This window comes from Chiloscyllium punctatum, chromosome 39 (genome assembly GCF_047496795.1).
Source record: "Chiloscyllium punctatum isolate Juve2018m chromosome 39, sChiPun1.3, whole genome shotgun sequence".
Lineage (NCBI taxonomy): Eukaryota > Metazoa > Chordata > Chondrichthyes > Orectolobiformes > Hemiscylliidae > Chiloscyllium > Chiloscyllium punctatum.
In genome coordinates this window covers 48418828-48435369 of record NC_092777.1, presented here as the reverse complement: position 1 = coordinate 48435369, position 16542 = coordinate 48418828, and the positions used below count along the sequence as shown (strand labels likewise).

The following is a 16542-nucleotide window of genomic DNA, read 5'->3' as shown; positions in this document are numbered from 1 at the left end:
AACAATAAATGTGGTAGATCACTGAATTAGTACAGACCTGATTTGGGAGATGCTGGTATTGGACTGGGGTGTACAAAGTTAAAAATCACACAACACCAGGTTGTGATGACCTGATGAAGGAGCAGCACTCTGAAAGCTCGTGCTCCCAATTAAACCTATTGGACTATAACCAGTTGTCGTGTGATTTTTAACTCAGTACAGATCTTAGGCTTGTACTGTCTATGCTACTTAGCCATGTCAAAAGTCCTCACTACAACTTAAATTTGAAATGTTTCTATGGTGCTCTCATACCAATGCACAGAGAATTGCTCTAAGTGCTGAAAACAAACAGTCTCTGTTCTCTTCTCGTCACGATCTTCAACATTTATATTTTCTAATGTCCATCCTCCAAGTTTATCATGGTTAAAACATGCAACAGTCTGAGCCACAATGGGAAGAATCATCTTGAAAACATTTCCAACACTGAGCAGTATAGCTTCACATCTGTAGGCATGCGCCTATTGCAAACAGAATGCCTGTTCTCATTTATAGAAGTCTCTTTATAGAAAAACATCTTTATTGACTACTTGAATTTTGGATGCTTCATTTCACCCTTATAAACATTCCTGTATCACCAGGTGTACCACCCTTCATGTATTCACTTCCATTCTGAATACACGTGAACGAGCATCATCTACAAACAGAACACCGTTTCTGTAGATGCAATTGGTGAGGGCGCCACAGCATTTGGCCCTCATGCTCCAATCTTACCATCTAGAATAATGACTTGGATGTAGTTTGGATAGAAGGTACTATAGCCATATTTACAGATGACACTAAAATGGTTGGGATCATAAGTTGTAATGAAGTTAATGAAAGGCTTAATTGGTACTGCTGAGAGCTGATGTTTAGGTTGGTTCTTACCATGGGTGATTTGGAGATAGAATAAAGTTGTGTGTAAGGACACTCTGGATGTGAAAATAAAAAAAAGTAGGTTGGCTGTTGTTTAAAAATCTTCCATTTCTTCCTTGGGGACACAGAGCAGAAACCCAAATTAGTTACTACTTCTCTTTTCTGTTCCCATCATATATATTTCAATAGTGGTTTGCTGTTACCTTCTTGAGTAACAGTCTGTAGTCAATAACATGCTAGAGCTGAAAAATGTGTTGCTGGAAAAGCGCAACAGGTCAGGCAGCATCCAAGGAGCAAGAGAATCGACGTTTCGGGCATAAGCCCTTCTTCAGGAATCATTCCTGAAGAAGGGCTTATGCCTGAAACGTTGATTCTCCTGCTCCTTGGATGCTGCCTGACCTGCTGCGCTTTTCCAGCAACACATTTTTCAGCTCTGATCTCCAGCATCTGCAGTCCTCACTTTCTCCTAATAACATGCTAGACACAACTTATTCTCAGTTTAAGTTCGTACACATCTGAAATTAGGTCAGTGATTGATTCTTACCTTTGGACTGGGTTGCAGACTGGAATCCTCTACAGCAAACAAAGATGTAAACTCACGGAAGAAGGCCAAGGCCAGATAAACCCGTTGATTCTTTAAAGAGCATTTTGAAGACTTTCAGGAGCAAAGATATGAAACAAAAGTTGAGTGCTACTACAATATACTGGGCTTAAAACTAGCATAAAACTGAGACAGAGTATTGCACTGTTACCAAACAGGATTATTTGCAAATACCTTTAACTGGTTTGTCACAGTATCCATTTGGCATTTCAGGATTGCCTGAGCAACAGTATCACGTATGCTTTTATACTCCTGTCCACAGAAAATAAAGCAATCCATCTGTACATCTGTCCAATTAAGCTGGAAGAAAGAATTCCTTGACATGTCAGCACACAGAACAATAGAAGGACTGTACTGCAATTCTGCATCAAAATTAAAATCTCTACATTTAATCAATAATGGCCAATTATTTCACTCAACAGCATTTATTTCAAGAAAACTTTGAAAAAGGAAAATGCATCACTGGATCACATTATTTCATTTAGAATTGTAGAGCTTTTCAGCACAAAAGACTACATTTTTCAGAGCAGCACAGTGGCACAGTAGTTAGCACTGCTACCTGACAGCAAAGTAGTCTGGCTGTTTGATGCCAATCTCGGGTGACTGTGTTGAATTTACATGTTCTCCCCGTGTCTGCATGGGTTTCCACCAGATGCTGCAGTTTCCTTCACAGTCCCAAAGATGTGCAGGTTAAAGTGGATTGGCCACGCTAAATTGCCCCCTAATGTCCAACGATGTGTAGACTTAGGTGGATTAACCATGGTAAAGGCAGGGTTGAGGGCTGACTCTGCAGAGGGTCACTGCAGGACTCAATGGGTCTAATGGCCTCTTTCCACATTGTAAAGATTCAACAAAATGGACTGCCGAATTTCAAGAAAGCAACTTGGGCAGTTTATCACCACCTTCAAAAGCAACTAGAGATGGGTAATAAATGTTGGTCCAGCCAGCAAAGCCCTCAGCCCATGAATAACTTTGGAACCAGACCATTCAGGCCACTGAACTTCTGCTGACTTTCTGTCCTGTGCCCACATATCTGAATTTTTCATTTTAAAGATTTTCATCCCCTTTTTGAAAAATGCTTCAATTCTACTTTCCCTATCCTATATAGTGGGCCACTTCAGGTCTATTTAAGCCACTGTTTGAAAAAGACTCCAGATCTGTCGCATTGATTATTTTGGACAGTAAACTCAAACTCATTTGTTCAGACACAAATAATATGCTGCTATACAAATTTCACAACTTATCTTCTAGAAAAATCTACAGAGGTCATTTCTATTCATTAGCATTGCAGAATTATGGGGTAAAAACACATAACATTTACATACAATATCTAACATTTTGCATATAAACACAAAGAATTAAATGTATTTAATCAATGAATTTAACCATCATGTGTTGATATTAGCTAATTATTTAAAATTGACTGCATGTATAAAACACTTCACCTGTTTCTCAATAATTTTCTCTGGAAACATCCAGTGGAAGTCTTTGAGTTGTTGTAAAGACTGAACAAATGCCATCCCATAATGATCATAGACTGTCCTCATTAAATAAACTTGGTACCAGTCATTGCCAGAATGCAAACAAATCATTTTTATGTGGTCCATGAAATTTGTCTTTATGGCTTTGTTTCTCACATCTGGAAACATAATTATTTGAAAAGTAAAAATTCAAACTTATCCAATAATTTAAATTGCACAGGCCACTATAGAGGGAATGTATTGTCTGAGTCCAAACAGAGAATTCCTATTCACAAAGAGTACATAATGGAATAGTTAACAAAATATAGAGGAACAATGAAACCCGACTACAGTTGTAAAACATGTGTGATAGTCAGCTCTGGTTAGTTTGTAGCATTGTTCTGCTAAGTCAGTAGCTGCAGGTTCAAGTCCCATTCTAGAGGCTAAAGCAACAATTTTAGGCTGGCACTCCAGTGGACTGAAAAAGTAACATTACCATAGTCCCAGAGTCTCAGGCAAGGGGAGAGATTGAAAAGGAGAGTCTTTCATGGCAACCTCAGCCAGTGCAGGAATTGAACCCATGCTGTTGGTCCTATTGTACGCCACAAACCAACTGTCCAGCGAACTGAGCTAACCAACCCCTACCATCCAGTATGGTCATGAAGGAATGTTGCACTGCCAGAGATAACGTCTTTTTGATAAGATGATTAAACCAAGGCCCTGTTTATTCCTCAACCAACAGCCTTAACAGAAGTATTTGCAGTGGGTAACAGGCTATCACATTTCTCACAGAGACTGACCACACTTCATAGTCACTTAACTGACTGTACACACTTGGGGATATTAAAAAACACTATTAAACTGCATTGTCTTTTCTTTTCTGTCCCACATTTGCCTCAACACCTCTCACTGGGTTTCATAGCAATCATATCCAATTAACCACTTCCAATTAACATTGTGGAGGGAGGAAATGCAGGCAAATAGGACTGGTTAGCTTTGGGATACCTGGTCAGCATGAATGAGTTGGACTGAAGGGCCTGTTTCCGTGCTGTATCATTCTATGACAAAGTGCTGGAAAATGGGATTAGATTAGCTAGGTGGTTGTTTTTGACCACAGCGGATTCAATTAAGGGCCTTTTTCTGAGCTGTAGTCCTGAATGCCTTTATGAGTCTGTAATCTTTCATCTCCATTTCTATGGAGCTCCTTCTCTCACTATCTATGTAACCACTATATTTTAGCAGGAAAACGTTGGATCGATAATATATGTGAATTGAACCGATGGCATGAAGAGGAGTCATTCTTCCACTGCAGCTAAGCTAACTGGCTCCTGCCATTGTTCAAAATAGTGGTAGGTCTACCTCTTGTCAAATCGGGGAGGAACAAATAGATTGGATTGGTCAGATTAAAGTCTTGGATTGGTCAGATTCCAGCTGGGAGTAGGTGCTCAACTGTCTCACCTGGGGTTGGGACAATCTCAAAACACAGAATATATCCTTCCCCACAGAGAGGCTGAAGATATGCAGTCTGACAATGTGCGTCACAGAGATGTACAACACAGAAATAGACCCTTTGGTCCAACTTGTCCATGCCGACCAGATACCCTAAATTAATCTGGTCCCATTTGCCAGCACTTGACCCATATCCCTCTAAACCCTTCCTGTTCATTTACCCATCCAGATGCTTTTTAAATGTTGCAATTGTACCAGCCTCTTCCACTTTCTCTAGCAGCTCATTCCATACATGCACCACCATCTGCGTGAAAATATTGCCCCTTAAGTCCCTTTTAAAGCTTTCCCTTCACCCTAAACCTTTGCCCTCTAGTTCTGGACACTCCCACCCTAGGGAGCAGGCCTTGTCTATTTATCCTATTCATGCCATTCATGATTTTATAAACCTCTATAAGGTCACCGCTCAGCCTCTGACTCTCCAAGGAAAACAGTCCCAGCCTATTCAATTAGATTAGATTACTTACAGTGTGGAAACAGGTCCTTCGGCCCAACAAGTCTACACCGCCCCGCCGAAGCGTAACCCACCCATACCCCTACATCTACCCCTTACCTAACACTATGGGCAATTTAGCATGGCCAATTCACCTGCTTCAGTCAGTCTCACTAATTCAAAGAAGCCCAGCCAGAAACTCTCCAGCAGCTTGGAGAGAGGCTGGAAGCAGGACAGCCTTCATATTCTTCCAGGTGGAGAATGGTTTTTGTGTGATGCAGAGTGGAGGCAAAAGATGGTTGAAGGCTAATGCTTTACCTGTGCTGTTGTGTGACTCATACAGCAGTTGAGCTGTAAGACTGAAGCAGAAACGCAGCCTGGCAATGTTCTGCAAGTATTCTGCAGCATTTTCATTACAGGTAGCAACCATGTGCCTGGCGAACCTGCTGAGAAAGTTGCAGTTCTGTTTGAAGAGTTCCAAATTGCCAAGTCCTCCACATTGTTCAAAGTGTCCGTTTATTGAATCCTGAAAAGAGAGACACATTGAAAGATTCAGAGCCATGTCCCAATCCTTCGGCTACCTTTAGGAATCAGATCAACTTGACCCCCTCGCTTTACCTCAAAACATTTGATGAACAGAAGATAAAGTTCCTGCAGATCCTCCGAGAATATGTTTTCTTCTAAACTTGAGAGGTAGTTCTGCATAAAGACTTTCACTTTATCAAAACTATTGAGAGACACAGAAAGCATTAGTGCTGTGAAATGTAACTGAGCTTCACTTATTAAATGGAGTTTCATATAATTGTTGTTACTTTACAGGAATGAACACAAACATGCTTTTCACTCCATAATCAATTCACCTCGTTCACCTTTCTCCAATTTCTCTCATTTCTTCTACACCTTTAAAAAGTACATGGATGAACGCTTGAAATAACAAAACATTCAAGAATGGTTGGCACAGACCTGATGGGCTGAATGCCCTCTTCTGCGCTGGATGACTGAATGACCCTATTATAATTCTAGATGGGGAGAATAATCTTAGGATGCAATCACACTGCAAATCTAGTGCCAGTACAGTGATTTCCACTTCCCATTGGTACTAAAATAGCTCACTTGACTTTATATCTAAGTCATGTGACAGTGCCTGGCATGTTCAAAAACAATTTTCTTTGCATCCTGTGTTGAGTTAAAGAATCTAGGATATTGTCAGGCACTTATCAAACCCACATGTCCTGCTATTAAATATTTAATCAATCCTGCTGCATTACACTGGTGTCCATAGACTCCCCTCAGTGGAAAGGAGTTGCATTTGTAGCAGTATTGAGAGCAAATGTTGCTTGGGTACTGAAATTCCTTTCAGCCCACTTTTGGACTGTGCCTTGTCTGAGAGGCCTGAGGCTGGTCTGAAAGTAGTTAAAGAAATGCATAACATGCTATTTGTCTTAATGGCAGCAACTACACAGCAAGTCCCTGGAGCTGGGAGGGCAGTAGAGTTGCTTGCTTTATTTTGTTGGTCATGGAATGAGCTGAAGAAATCACTGTGAGCAGAACATCTCTAAAGAGCCTCCCATTGTTTCCTTCGTAGAGAGTGGAAAAAGCTGACAGAATTTTCCATGCTATTTGATGGTGTCTGGCAAGACGTGGGCACTGTGCCTGGAACCTTTCACCTAAAGATGTATTCTGAGACTTACTTAAAAATCAACATCATCTACATAAATCCAGCAATCTATGGCGACCAGGTGCCTGGACAATGAGCAGGTTCCCTTCTGAGGAATGGTTAGACTGGCTAAATCTGCATCCTCTGGAGTTGCAAAGAGTCAGAAATAACTAAATTGAAAGTTCCTGAGGGGACTTGATGAGGAACATGCGGAAAGCATGTTTCTTCTTATGACAGGATCTAGAACAAGGTATTTAGTTTAAAAATAAAGAGGTGCCTATTTTGAAGAGAGAGAAGGAAACATTTCTTTCTCTCAGAGGGGTGCGATTCTTTGAAATTCCCTTCCTCAAAAGGCAAAGGATGTAGAATTTTAAAATATTTTTAAGGCAGAGGTAGACATGTTTTTAATTGCCAAGGGGATGAAAAATGATCTAAGATATGCAGGAATGTACAGTTGAGGTTAAAATCAGATCAGCACAATCTTACTGCATTGAGGAAGAGGCTTGAGGGGCTGAGTGGCTAACTTTGTATATTTATACATCTGTGTGCGTGTGGGGGGAGGTGGTGTCTTGTCTCCTTAGAAATGTCAGCTGGTGGGAAACTCTCAGGTGTTAAGGGAGGTGGGAGGATTGGGGGTGGGGTGAGGGGTGTGTGTGTGTGAAGGCACTGACAAAGATAAATCAAACGCTAGTGCTTCCAGCTTCACATCAGTCCAAGGAAAACATTATCTTGCTTAGCATTCCATTAGCACCCTCCAGTAGGTCTCTCCAGACTGGCTGATCAGACCATATTTAGCAAGTTCAAGGAGAACTGATACTTATTTCAGGCAAGTCCCAGAAATACTCGGTAGCCGCTCCTGGGGAAAATTAGGTCCAAGAGATTGTGTGTGGAAATTGCTCTTCCCCATGATCATTAATAATCTAACTAAAGTTAATAAATAAACTTTTATTGAATGGTATGGTGATACCCCATGATTCAATATTGTCACATTCTGGTTCTCCTTCACTGGTACTGAGGCATTGCTTTCAGAGTAATTGTTAACAATAAGCAGGAGAACAAAAAGGACAAGAAGAAGCCTTCAGAACATAAGAGCATCTATCAGCTTCTATCAAATTGATGGAATTAGATATGTAGCTTAACTTGTGCATTTTTCCCCCTTACCTATAATGCAGCATAAGTTTCAATAAAATGGAACGTATCACAGGATTAATGTCCACGCATTCTGAGAATGGTGTTAAACTCCGAGTCCGGTACTGGTTACCTAATATCACAAATAAAGGTTGTTTTGTTATAGGTTGACAGATTGCTTATATTTAAATGTTCCTGCTGACCTATATGCAAAATTTATATAAAAACCAAAAGAACTGCAGATCAGAAATCAGAAACAACCACAGAAATTGCTGGAAAATCTCAGGAAGTCTGGCAGCATCTGTGGAGAGAAATCAGATTTAATGTTTCGGGTCCAGTGATCCTTCCTCAGAAGTGATGGTAACTACTTCTTATCTCTCTTTGGGCTCTATCGCCACCTATTGTTTATTCCCTGCTCCATCCACCACCACCTCTCCCTCCCCACCCCCACCCTACCTTCTTGCACAAAAAACGTTTTCCTAGCTACCAGATCTGCTGAGCCTTTCTGGCAATTTCTGTTTTTCTTGTATTTGGACCTTTGCTCATGGTCAGCAAACAGAGAATGTACCTATTCCATGGGAATAGTTACTACAGATGGGAATGCCAAATAAAAAATAAATCCATATGAGACGACAGGATGCCGTAATGTATAAGTCACACAGTGGATGTGCAACACAAAGTCCTCCACCTATTGCCTGGAGAGAGCAATTAGAGAGCAATGACTGTGTTGACCCTCTGTGTTTTAAACAGAGGGTCAACACTCCTCAAGCAAGAGGAGAGGTTGGGAAGGAGAGTCCTTCATGATAATCTCAGGCGGGTAAGGGAATTGAACCCACTCAGTTGCCATGACTCTGGGCAAACCAGCCAATTGAGCTAACCAACCCATGGAAGTAGCCACAATCAACAGTACTTGGGAAATGCATACAAGATACAAAAGTCACAATCGTGAAGGCCAAGATTGAAAGCAATCTCAGTCAGTGTTCTGTTTTCTCTCTCTCTGAATCTAGAATTCCAATTCAGCTCAGACCAGTGAAGTCAGACAGTTTCAAAAGGAATCAGTTGGGGCTTTTTCAGGTGGATATGGGCTCAACACAAACTGGTGTTAAAATATGGATCATATTCTGAATTGTATGTGGATTAGAGAGGAATCCCAGGTGGTGCTCTTTCGTTTTACTGTTGTCCAAAAATCTTCCCAGGGTAGAGTCAAGGGAGCATTATTTCCCCATTTCATGTCTCATTTGTGACTGTTCCAACCAGATACCATGTGACTGTTGCTATTTCCGATGCTTGCAGGTGAGAGTAGGTGAACTGCATTCTGGTTACATGCTTGCTCATTGCCCAGAATGGAACATCTCAGGTCTGAGGCTTCTGGTGCAATCAGACACCTGTTATATCATCAGTCTCTGCAATGTCTGAAGACAGACTGAAATCTTCAATGTGAAGATGAATGGAGACTTATTACCTTCTACCTTGATGCGTACCTTCAGGGAGTTTCCTGACTGCTATTAGCAATGACAGCAGCAATGTAATCACTTCATCAGAGGGTGGAGAATCTTCACTGAAGCAAAACCTGGAAACAACCTCCAGGAAAAACAAATTGCACCGCTGTCGGAAGTTATTATATTTTTCCAAAGCCTTTCTGTAAAATTGAAAAAGCATTCAGTTTAAGAATATAACCACTTTATAGTGTTAGACTAACTCAAAATACTAGTTCAGTCCTATTATACCTTTATATTCTATGCATTGATAGTACAGGAACACATAGGTACTGGTTCACAAACAGTTCCAAAATACAGCTAATTATTCCGAATACAAACTGATTATAGAATTCTAATTAGAGTCCAATTGTATATTGTGAAGCTATAGGTTTATTTTCTGATCTTCTGGATATATATAATATATATATATATATATATTTACAGTGGGACTTTATGAACTTTCACTATTTCTACATAATATACAGAAATTGGGAACTCTTTGAGCTCCTTTTTATATCATTAAATTTCAAACTTCTGTTTATATTTACTTCTGTTGAAATGCACTTGAGTGGCTAGGGATACAAGTTCAGGGTAGTCCAGAACCAGCGGGCATAGGTTTAAAGTGAGAGAGGACAGATTTAAAGGGAGCCCGAGGGGCAACGTTTTTGTGCAGAGGGTGGTGCACAAGAGGGTGTGCAGAGGGTATGGAAAAAGCTGCCAGAGGAAGTGGTAGAGGCTGGTGCAATTACAGTATTTAAATGGCATCTGGATGGGTATATGAATAGGAAGGGTTGAGAGTGATAGGGGCCAAGTGCTGGCAAATGGGATTAGATTAATATAGGTTGGCACGGACGAGTTGGACCAAAGAATCTGTTTCTGTGCTGTACACCTCTACGACTCTATGACTCAAAGCCTTACCTTCATATGATCAGGATAGAGAGGACTCATCAGGAAGCAAAGGGTTAGCTAACAATGCAGGAGGAGGAGGTTATCTGGGAGAAGAGGTTAAAGAGGAAAATAGCATTGCATGTAAGGCAAGAGGCGAGTTGAAATGGTGGTTGAAATGACTGGAGATCAGTAATAACTCAGTGTCAATGCTGATAAAGGGAAAGTAGTGAGGATACATCACCAAGCAATTTAATCTGGGGTTTGGATGTAGGGTAGAGAACATGAATTTTACTGGAGAGGTGAACGGGGTGGAATAAGATTACAGGAGAAAAATATGGCAAAAGAGTACAGCGATGGACAAGGTGAGGTCTGCAAATCAGGGTCATCCTGCTACTGGAGAAGCTTGGGCAGGACAGGCAAGAGAAAGTTTAATCAGCTGAGACTGTTACAGATAGAGGTCAGGTCAATGAGGCTATGCTCATATGGCAATAGCACCATCTTATTCCTTGACAAAACACTGCTCCAGGCTAACTTAATACTTATGGCTTATATCTTTAAGTTTAATCAAGAGACATATCTCAATGGATGTGTTGGAGGGAGACTGAAGGTCAGTGTCTGTCTGCTGGCACAGTCCAAGAGTTCAGCAGTGGGAGTGGTGTGTGAATAAAATAGGAAGGAGGTCGAAGAGATTAGCCACAAGTGGTCTTGCTGCATATAGGTGGACAAGGGAAAAATGCAGCAGTTGGGGCTGCTACCTGGGAGTAAAGGAGGCAAGATAAAGCCTTGATGGTACTTTCGCAGACACACAGAGGGCTGCTCATCTCAGATGGAGTCAAGTCTTAGCAGCTGGAGAGTCACAACAGGGAAGAGTCATGAAAGATTGAAGTAGTGATGTTGGTTGGGTGGGGGCAAGCTAAGTCTCAGTTAACAATATTTGCAAACAACTTACTAGGGCAGACATACTCTACATCCCTACATTTTCAACAAAAACCTATATAAGTCCAGTCTGCTGGAATGAGGTTTGGTAGCTCAACATAAATCCATCAAACACCTCTACCCACAGTTCCCAGAGAAGGAAGTAATTTCACCATAGCATGTTTTATAAAAACAATCAGGCAAAAGTCAAAACTGAAACTTGATTCGGAAGAGTGAAACTTACTTTAACTGGATAGAGACCTCGATTTTAAAGGAACCTGGCACGCCTGCCTTACATTTTGGACAAAACGAGCGAATCTTCAGTGACTGATCCAGACATTTGAAACAAAAGACATGTTCACAGGGAAGGCAAGCTGGATCTTTCAGCACCCCAAGGCAGACCGCACATTCTTTGATGCCAAACCTGAGGTAGAGCAATATAGTGCAAAGATGTGAAGAAATTGTAATATAGACTGCTTTCTCTTTTAACTCCTGTTTGCTAATCTGCAGCCTCTTCCAAAAGGAGAGATTGGACTATGTTCTGGAATTAGCAGGAAGTGGCACAGTGCTGCTTTGCATTTGGTATGATTCAAGCAAGTCGTGAAGCTTAGTGCAGAGTTCCTCTCTGTTTGGCCTGCGGCCTGAGAAATGACCGACCCTCGGCTGACTCCAGCCCTCTCAACTTCCAGACGTTACAAAGTTGACTGCATTCCTATTCGGTTAGAAGGTAAGGACAGGTCTTACTGCATTTTCAGCCAAGATGATACAACACACATCTTCAAAATCCTTTTATAGAGTCACACAGCACGGAAACAGACCCTTTGGTCCAATCAGCCCGTGCCAACCAGAATTCCAAACTAAACTAGTCCCAACTGCCTGTGCTTAGATCATATCCCTCAAACATTTCTTATTCAAGTACTTATCTAAAAGTAGTTTAAGCATTGTAGCTGTACACGCATCCACCACTTCCTCTCGAAGTTCATTCCAATCGTAAACCATTCTCTATGTAAAAAAAGTTACCCCTCATGTCTTTTTCAATCTTTCTCCTCTCACCTTAGAAGTATGCCCCTAGGCTTGAAATCCCCCCATTCTAGGGAAAAGACACTTGTCATTCACCTTATTTATACTCCGCATGGTTTTATAAACGTCTTTAAGGTTATCCCTCAAATCTCCTACAATCCAGTGAAAAAAGTCCCAGCCTATCCAGCCTTTTTTTTAAAGTCAAACCCTGCATTCCTGGCCACGTCCTAGTAAATCTCTTCTGAACCCTCTCCAATTTAGTATTATCCTTCCAATAACAGGGCGACCAGAACTGGACACAGTACTCCAGAAGAGGCTAACATCCCGTACAACTTCAACATAACATCCCAACTCCTCTACTCAAAGGTCTGAGCAATGAAGGCAAGCACACTAACCACCTTTTTAACCACCCTGTCTATGTGTGATGTGACCTTCAAAGAATTATGTACCTGAACCCCTAGGTCTCTTTGTTCTACTATACTACCCAGATCCCTACTTTAATTGTGGAAGCCCTGCCCTTGTTTGCTTTATAAAATATAATATCTCACATTTATCCAAATTAAATTCCACGCCACCTTTCAGCCCAATGACTCAATTGATCAAGATCTCTCTGTAATCCTAGATAACCTTCACTGTTCACTGAACCACCAATCTTGGCGTCATCTGCAAACTTACTAACCACGCCTTCTATAGTCTCATCTAAATCATTTATATAAATGATAAACAATAGTGGACCCAGTATTGATCCCTGTGGAACACCACTATGCATGGGCCTCCAGTCCAAATAAATAACGCACTACTATTACTGTCTGTCTCCTGACGTTAAGCCAATTTTGTAAACATTTGGCTTGCTCACAACATGTGATCTAATTTTATTTTTTAGTCTCCCATGAGGAACCTTGTCAAACGTTTTACTAAAGTCCAAGATAACAGTCTACCTCTTTGCTCTCATCAATCTTCTCGTTACTTCCTCAAAAACCTCAATCATTAAATCTTGTAGACTGTCTCTAATTATTCTTTGCCTCTCCAAGTGCATATAAATCCTATCCTTCAAAATCACTTCCAGCAACTTACCTATTACTGAAGTGAGACAGGTCTATAATTCCCAGGTTTCTCTTTATATTCCTTCTTAAACAAAGACACAACATTAGCCACTCTCCAGTCACCTGGCACCTCACCCGTATTTATAGGCGATAAGAATATTTCTGCAAGGGGCCCTGCAATTACTTCCCTAACTTCCCACAAGGTCCTCCAATACACTAGGTCAGGTCGCAGAGATTATCTATCTTTATATTTTCGAAGACCTGCAGCACTTCCTCTCCTGTAATGTGAACTGTTTTCAAAACATCAATATTTATTACCCTGCATTCTCTAGCCTCTATTTCTTTCTCCACAGTGAAAACTGACACAAAATATTAATTTAATATCTCTCCCATCTCCTGAGGTTCAACAGGGAAGATGACCTCTTTGATCCTTAAGGGGCCCTACTCTCTCTCTAGTTGCAATCCTGCTCTTAATGTACTTGTAGAATCTCTTTGGATTATCCTTAAACTTATTTGTTTTAGATTCAGTAATACTAACACCTTCAGGACCATTAGCATCCTCCAATTGAGGCAGCGTTGCTGAATATGTGCTGAAGCATTAATGTACAACATTATGTAAAGGATGACATGCACTAATTGAGGGAACAAAGGCAAACTGGAGAGAGCCACAGATCACAAAATGACACTTATAACAGCCATCAATTAGTTCTAAGATCTGTACAAAATGTGCCAACAAATGGTGTCTTAATGATTGAAATGTACCTGCAGTCCAAGTGACTAGCTTCTTCATTGCACAACTGCAACACTTCAATAACTCCTCCAAGTGTTCTTTTCTTTTTCAAATCAGAGGATATTCTGAGGATCTGTGTAAAACCAGAGAAAAAACTTTTCAATGCAATCAGAAGAGAAAGTGGAATAATTTCAGAGACAAAAAGCACAGGAAACTTCTAAATTGTAACATAAAGGCCCTCTCATCAAAGACTTATTTCACATGATGAGAACTAAGCTTCAAAATTCCTGTTTGTGCTGTTATTAGAAGAATACTTAACATATTTGTATAATTTTCTCCTATCTGCTGTTTTAAGAGAGGTGCTTATATGTTTATTTTAAATGAACTTGTGTCTTTATTATAACAGTGAATAAAGGAAGAAGCAGATGAAAGTCAAAGGAATTCAATAAGGCGTTGTGTTGTCAGTAACTTTTAAATAAAGACAGCTTACAGAAATGTCTTCTGGGAAAAGGGTTTCCTTAAGGCAGTTTTTGTTCACATTTTGACCTCTCAAGGGATTCAGTCAAAACATCAATGTGGTGTGACAATTCTATTTCATCTCAAAAACCAAGATCTGAATCCACAAACCACATTTGTGCTCCCTGTAATTTAGACGGTTAAATGAGTGATTCACCTGAAGTTTTCAAGATTCTAAAGGGAACCAACAGAGATTGATAGATCTTTGTGGATCAAAATTATTATGGAACGTAGGGCAAAGTGGGGTATACAGAAGTAGGTCACAGTTCAGTATGATCCCATTGAATGGCAAAAGAAAATGCCAGGGATTGAATGATCTATGCCTGTTCAGCACAGCCAGAAGTGAAGAAAGCATCTTCTGGTTGGTTGAGAGTGGCTTGTATCAAATGAGTCTTGGTACAAAAATTACCGCAGTCAGACAACAAATAGCATTCTGATCAGGGTAGTTGGAATGGAAAATTGAATAATTTTTACTGTTTTAGTAATGCCTTCTTCTGAATTTGGGGTAAAGGCATATTTTGGAACAGGGACATTTCAATCTAATTCAGCCTCCTTTCTCTTTACTTGACATGGTAGGGGTTAACGTCCTTGAGTTTTTGAGGGAAGTTCCACAGAAATTTCAGTATTGGAGAGATTATATGTGAAATCTCTGCAGAAAAAGTCTTACAACAGGGAGAAAAAAAATCAAAACTGATTTCAGTAAAGGGCAGGTGGTCATAAACAATTGAATTGCAAAAGCAAGAATTTACTGGTAGTAAAAAGGATACTTGTGTCGACCAACTTATTAATAAGGATCTTGATGTGTAAAGTTAAAGAAGAACTGCTTTGCTAAGCTAGAAATAGAGTTTTACTTTAACTTTTACTGTTTTAGTAATGCCTTCTTCTGAATTTGGGGTAAAGGCATATTTTGGAACAGGGACATTTCAATCTAATTCAGCCTCCTTTCTCTTTACTTGACATGGTAGGGGTTAACGTCCTTGAGTTTTTGAGGGAAGTTCCACAGAAATTTCAGTATTGGAGAGATTATATGTGAAATCTCTGCAGAAAAAGTCTTACAATAGGGAGAAAAAAAATCAAAACTGATTTCAGTAAAGGGCAGGTGGTCATAAACAATTGAATTGCAAAAGCAAGAATTTACTGGTAGTAAAAAGGATACTTGTGTCGACCAACTTATTAATAAGGATCTTGATGTGTAAAGTTAAAGAAGAACTGCTTTGCTAAGCTAGAAATAGAGTTTTACTTTAACTTTACACCATTAAAAAATCTCATCTCTGTGGCTATGTGCTGAGTTGCAATATAACTTGCTGCTCAGTGGTAGTGTAGACAGTATGTGCAGACATATGAAATATTTATACCTTTGTGTTGATTGTCAATCTGATAATAGAGAGAGTTTAAAAAATCCAAGAATCTCATGTGTTTAGTATTCTGAACAAGTGATAATAATTTATCAGCCCAAAAGTAAATTAAAATCACTGACATGTACATCGTGACAACTTCACTCCTTGGACAGTTTTGTTCTTTACCTTCTGAAGTCGTGCACAATATTTTACAGCAATGTCTTGCAACTTGGCCTCAGTGTCTGGTATACTGAATACGACATGTTCAATAAACACACCCAATACAAGTGCACATTCCCAGTTTGATCTACCAATCATAAAAGAAATAATATTAAAATTCTTTTTATGATTATAACATTGAAATTATTCATGTTAAAAATAAAAACAAATAACTTTCAAACAGAACTGAAGTATACATGTGCCTTGGTGTTGTGTGGTGGTCGATGAGACGTTGTGTCATAAATTCACACTGCAATCTCCCTCATGGTAGGCTATTAGAAGGGACAAAATATATCCCAACTTATTTGCTCTGGATGTCTGCTAAAGCAAACTAAAACTAATGTCAGTCTCCTGCTTCCTCTTCATAGACTTCTATCAGCCTCTGCTCTCTCCTCCCGTGCTAAAATAATTTATCCCACATTCTGGTAAAACAATGTAAGTTTCAGACCAAAAATGGTCTGAATGCCATAAAATTTCCTGTGTAAACTAGTTTTTTTTTGTTTAGGTTCAGTGTCACTAACGGAAGAACATTGATGAAAAATTCAGTTTCTAATTGCATTGATGGCTCCAGTTACATTAATCATTGAAACCTTGCAGTGCAGAAACAGGTTATTTGGCCCATTGAGTCCACACTGGCCACACGAAGAGCATCCTAACCAAGCCTACTCCCCCAAACATATTCCCTGTAATCCTGCGCTTCCCATGACCAACCCACCTAAT

The 16542-nt window shown here is 40.0% G+C and overlaps 1 protein-coding gene across 1 annotated transcript in view; it reads right to left on the bottom strand.

Annotated features, from left to right (window-relative positions):
- The window catches only part of LOC140464041 (E3 ubiquitin-protein ligase rnf213-alpha-like), a 158271-nt gene that overhangs the window by 30086 nt on the left and 111643 nt on the right, over positions 1 to 16542 (bottom strand). The window contains exons 47-56 of the mRNA XM_072558680.1: positions 15790 to 15910; positions 13783 to 13883; positions 11202 to 11381; positions 9158 to 9315; positions 7710 to 7809; positions 5510 to 5618; positions 5210 to 5417; positions 2938 to 3131; positions 1667 to 1792; positions 1436 to 1546 (exon numbers count right to left, since the gene is read on the bottom strand). Coding sequence (XP_072414781.1) covers positions 1436 to 1546; positions 1667 to 1792; positions 2938 to 3131; positions 5210 to 5417; positions 5510 to 5618; positions 7710 to 7809; positions 9158 to 9315; positions 11202 to 11381; positions 13783 to 13883; positions 15790 to 15910 — 1408 coding nt within the window. The remainder of the gene's footprint in view (positions 1 to 1435; positions 1547 to 1666; positions 1793 to 2937; positions 3132 to 5209; positions 5418 to 5509; positions 5619 to 7709; positions 7810 to 9157; positions 9316 to 11201; positions 11382 to 13782; positions 13884 to 15789; positions 15911 to 16542) is intronic.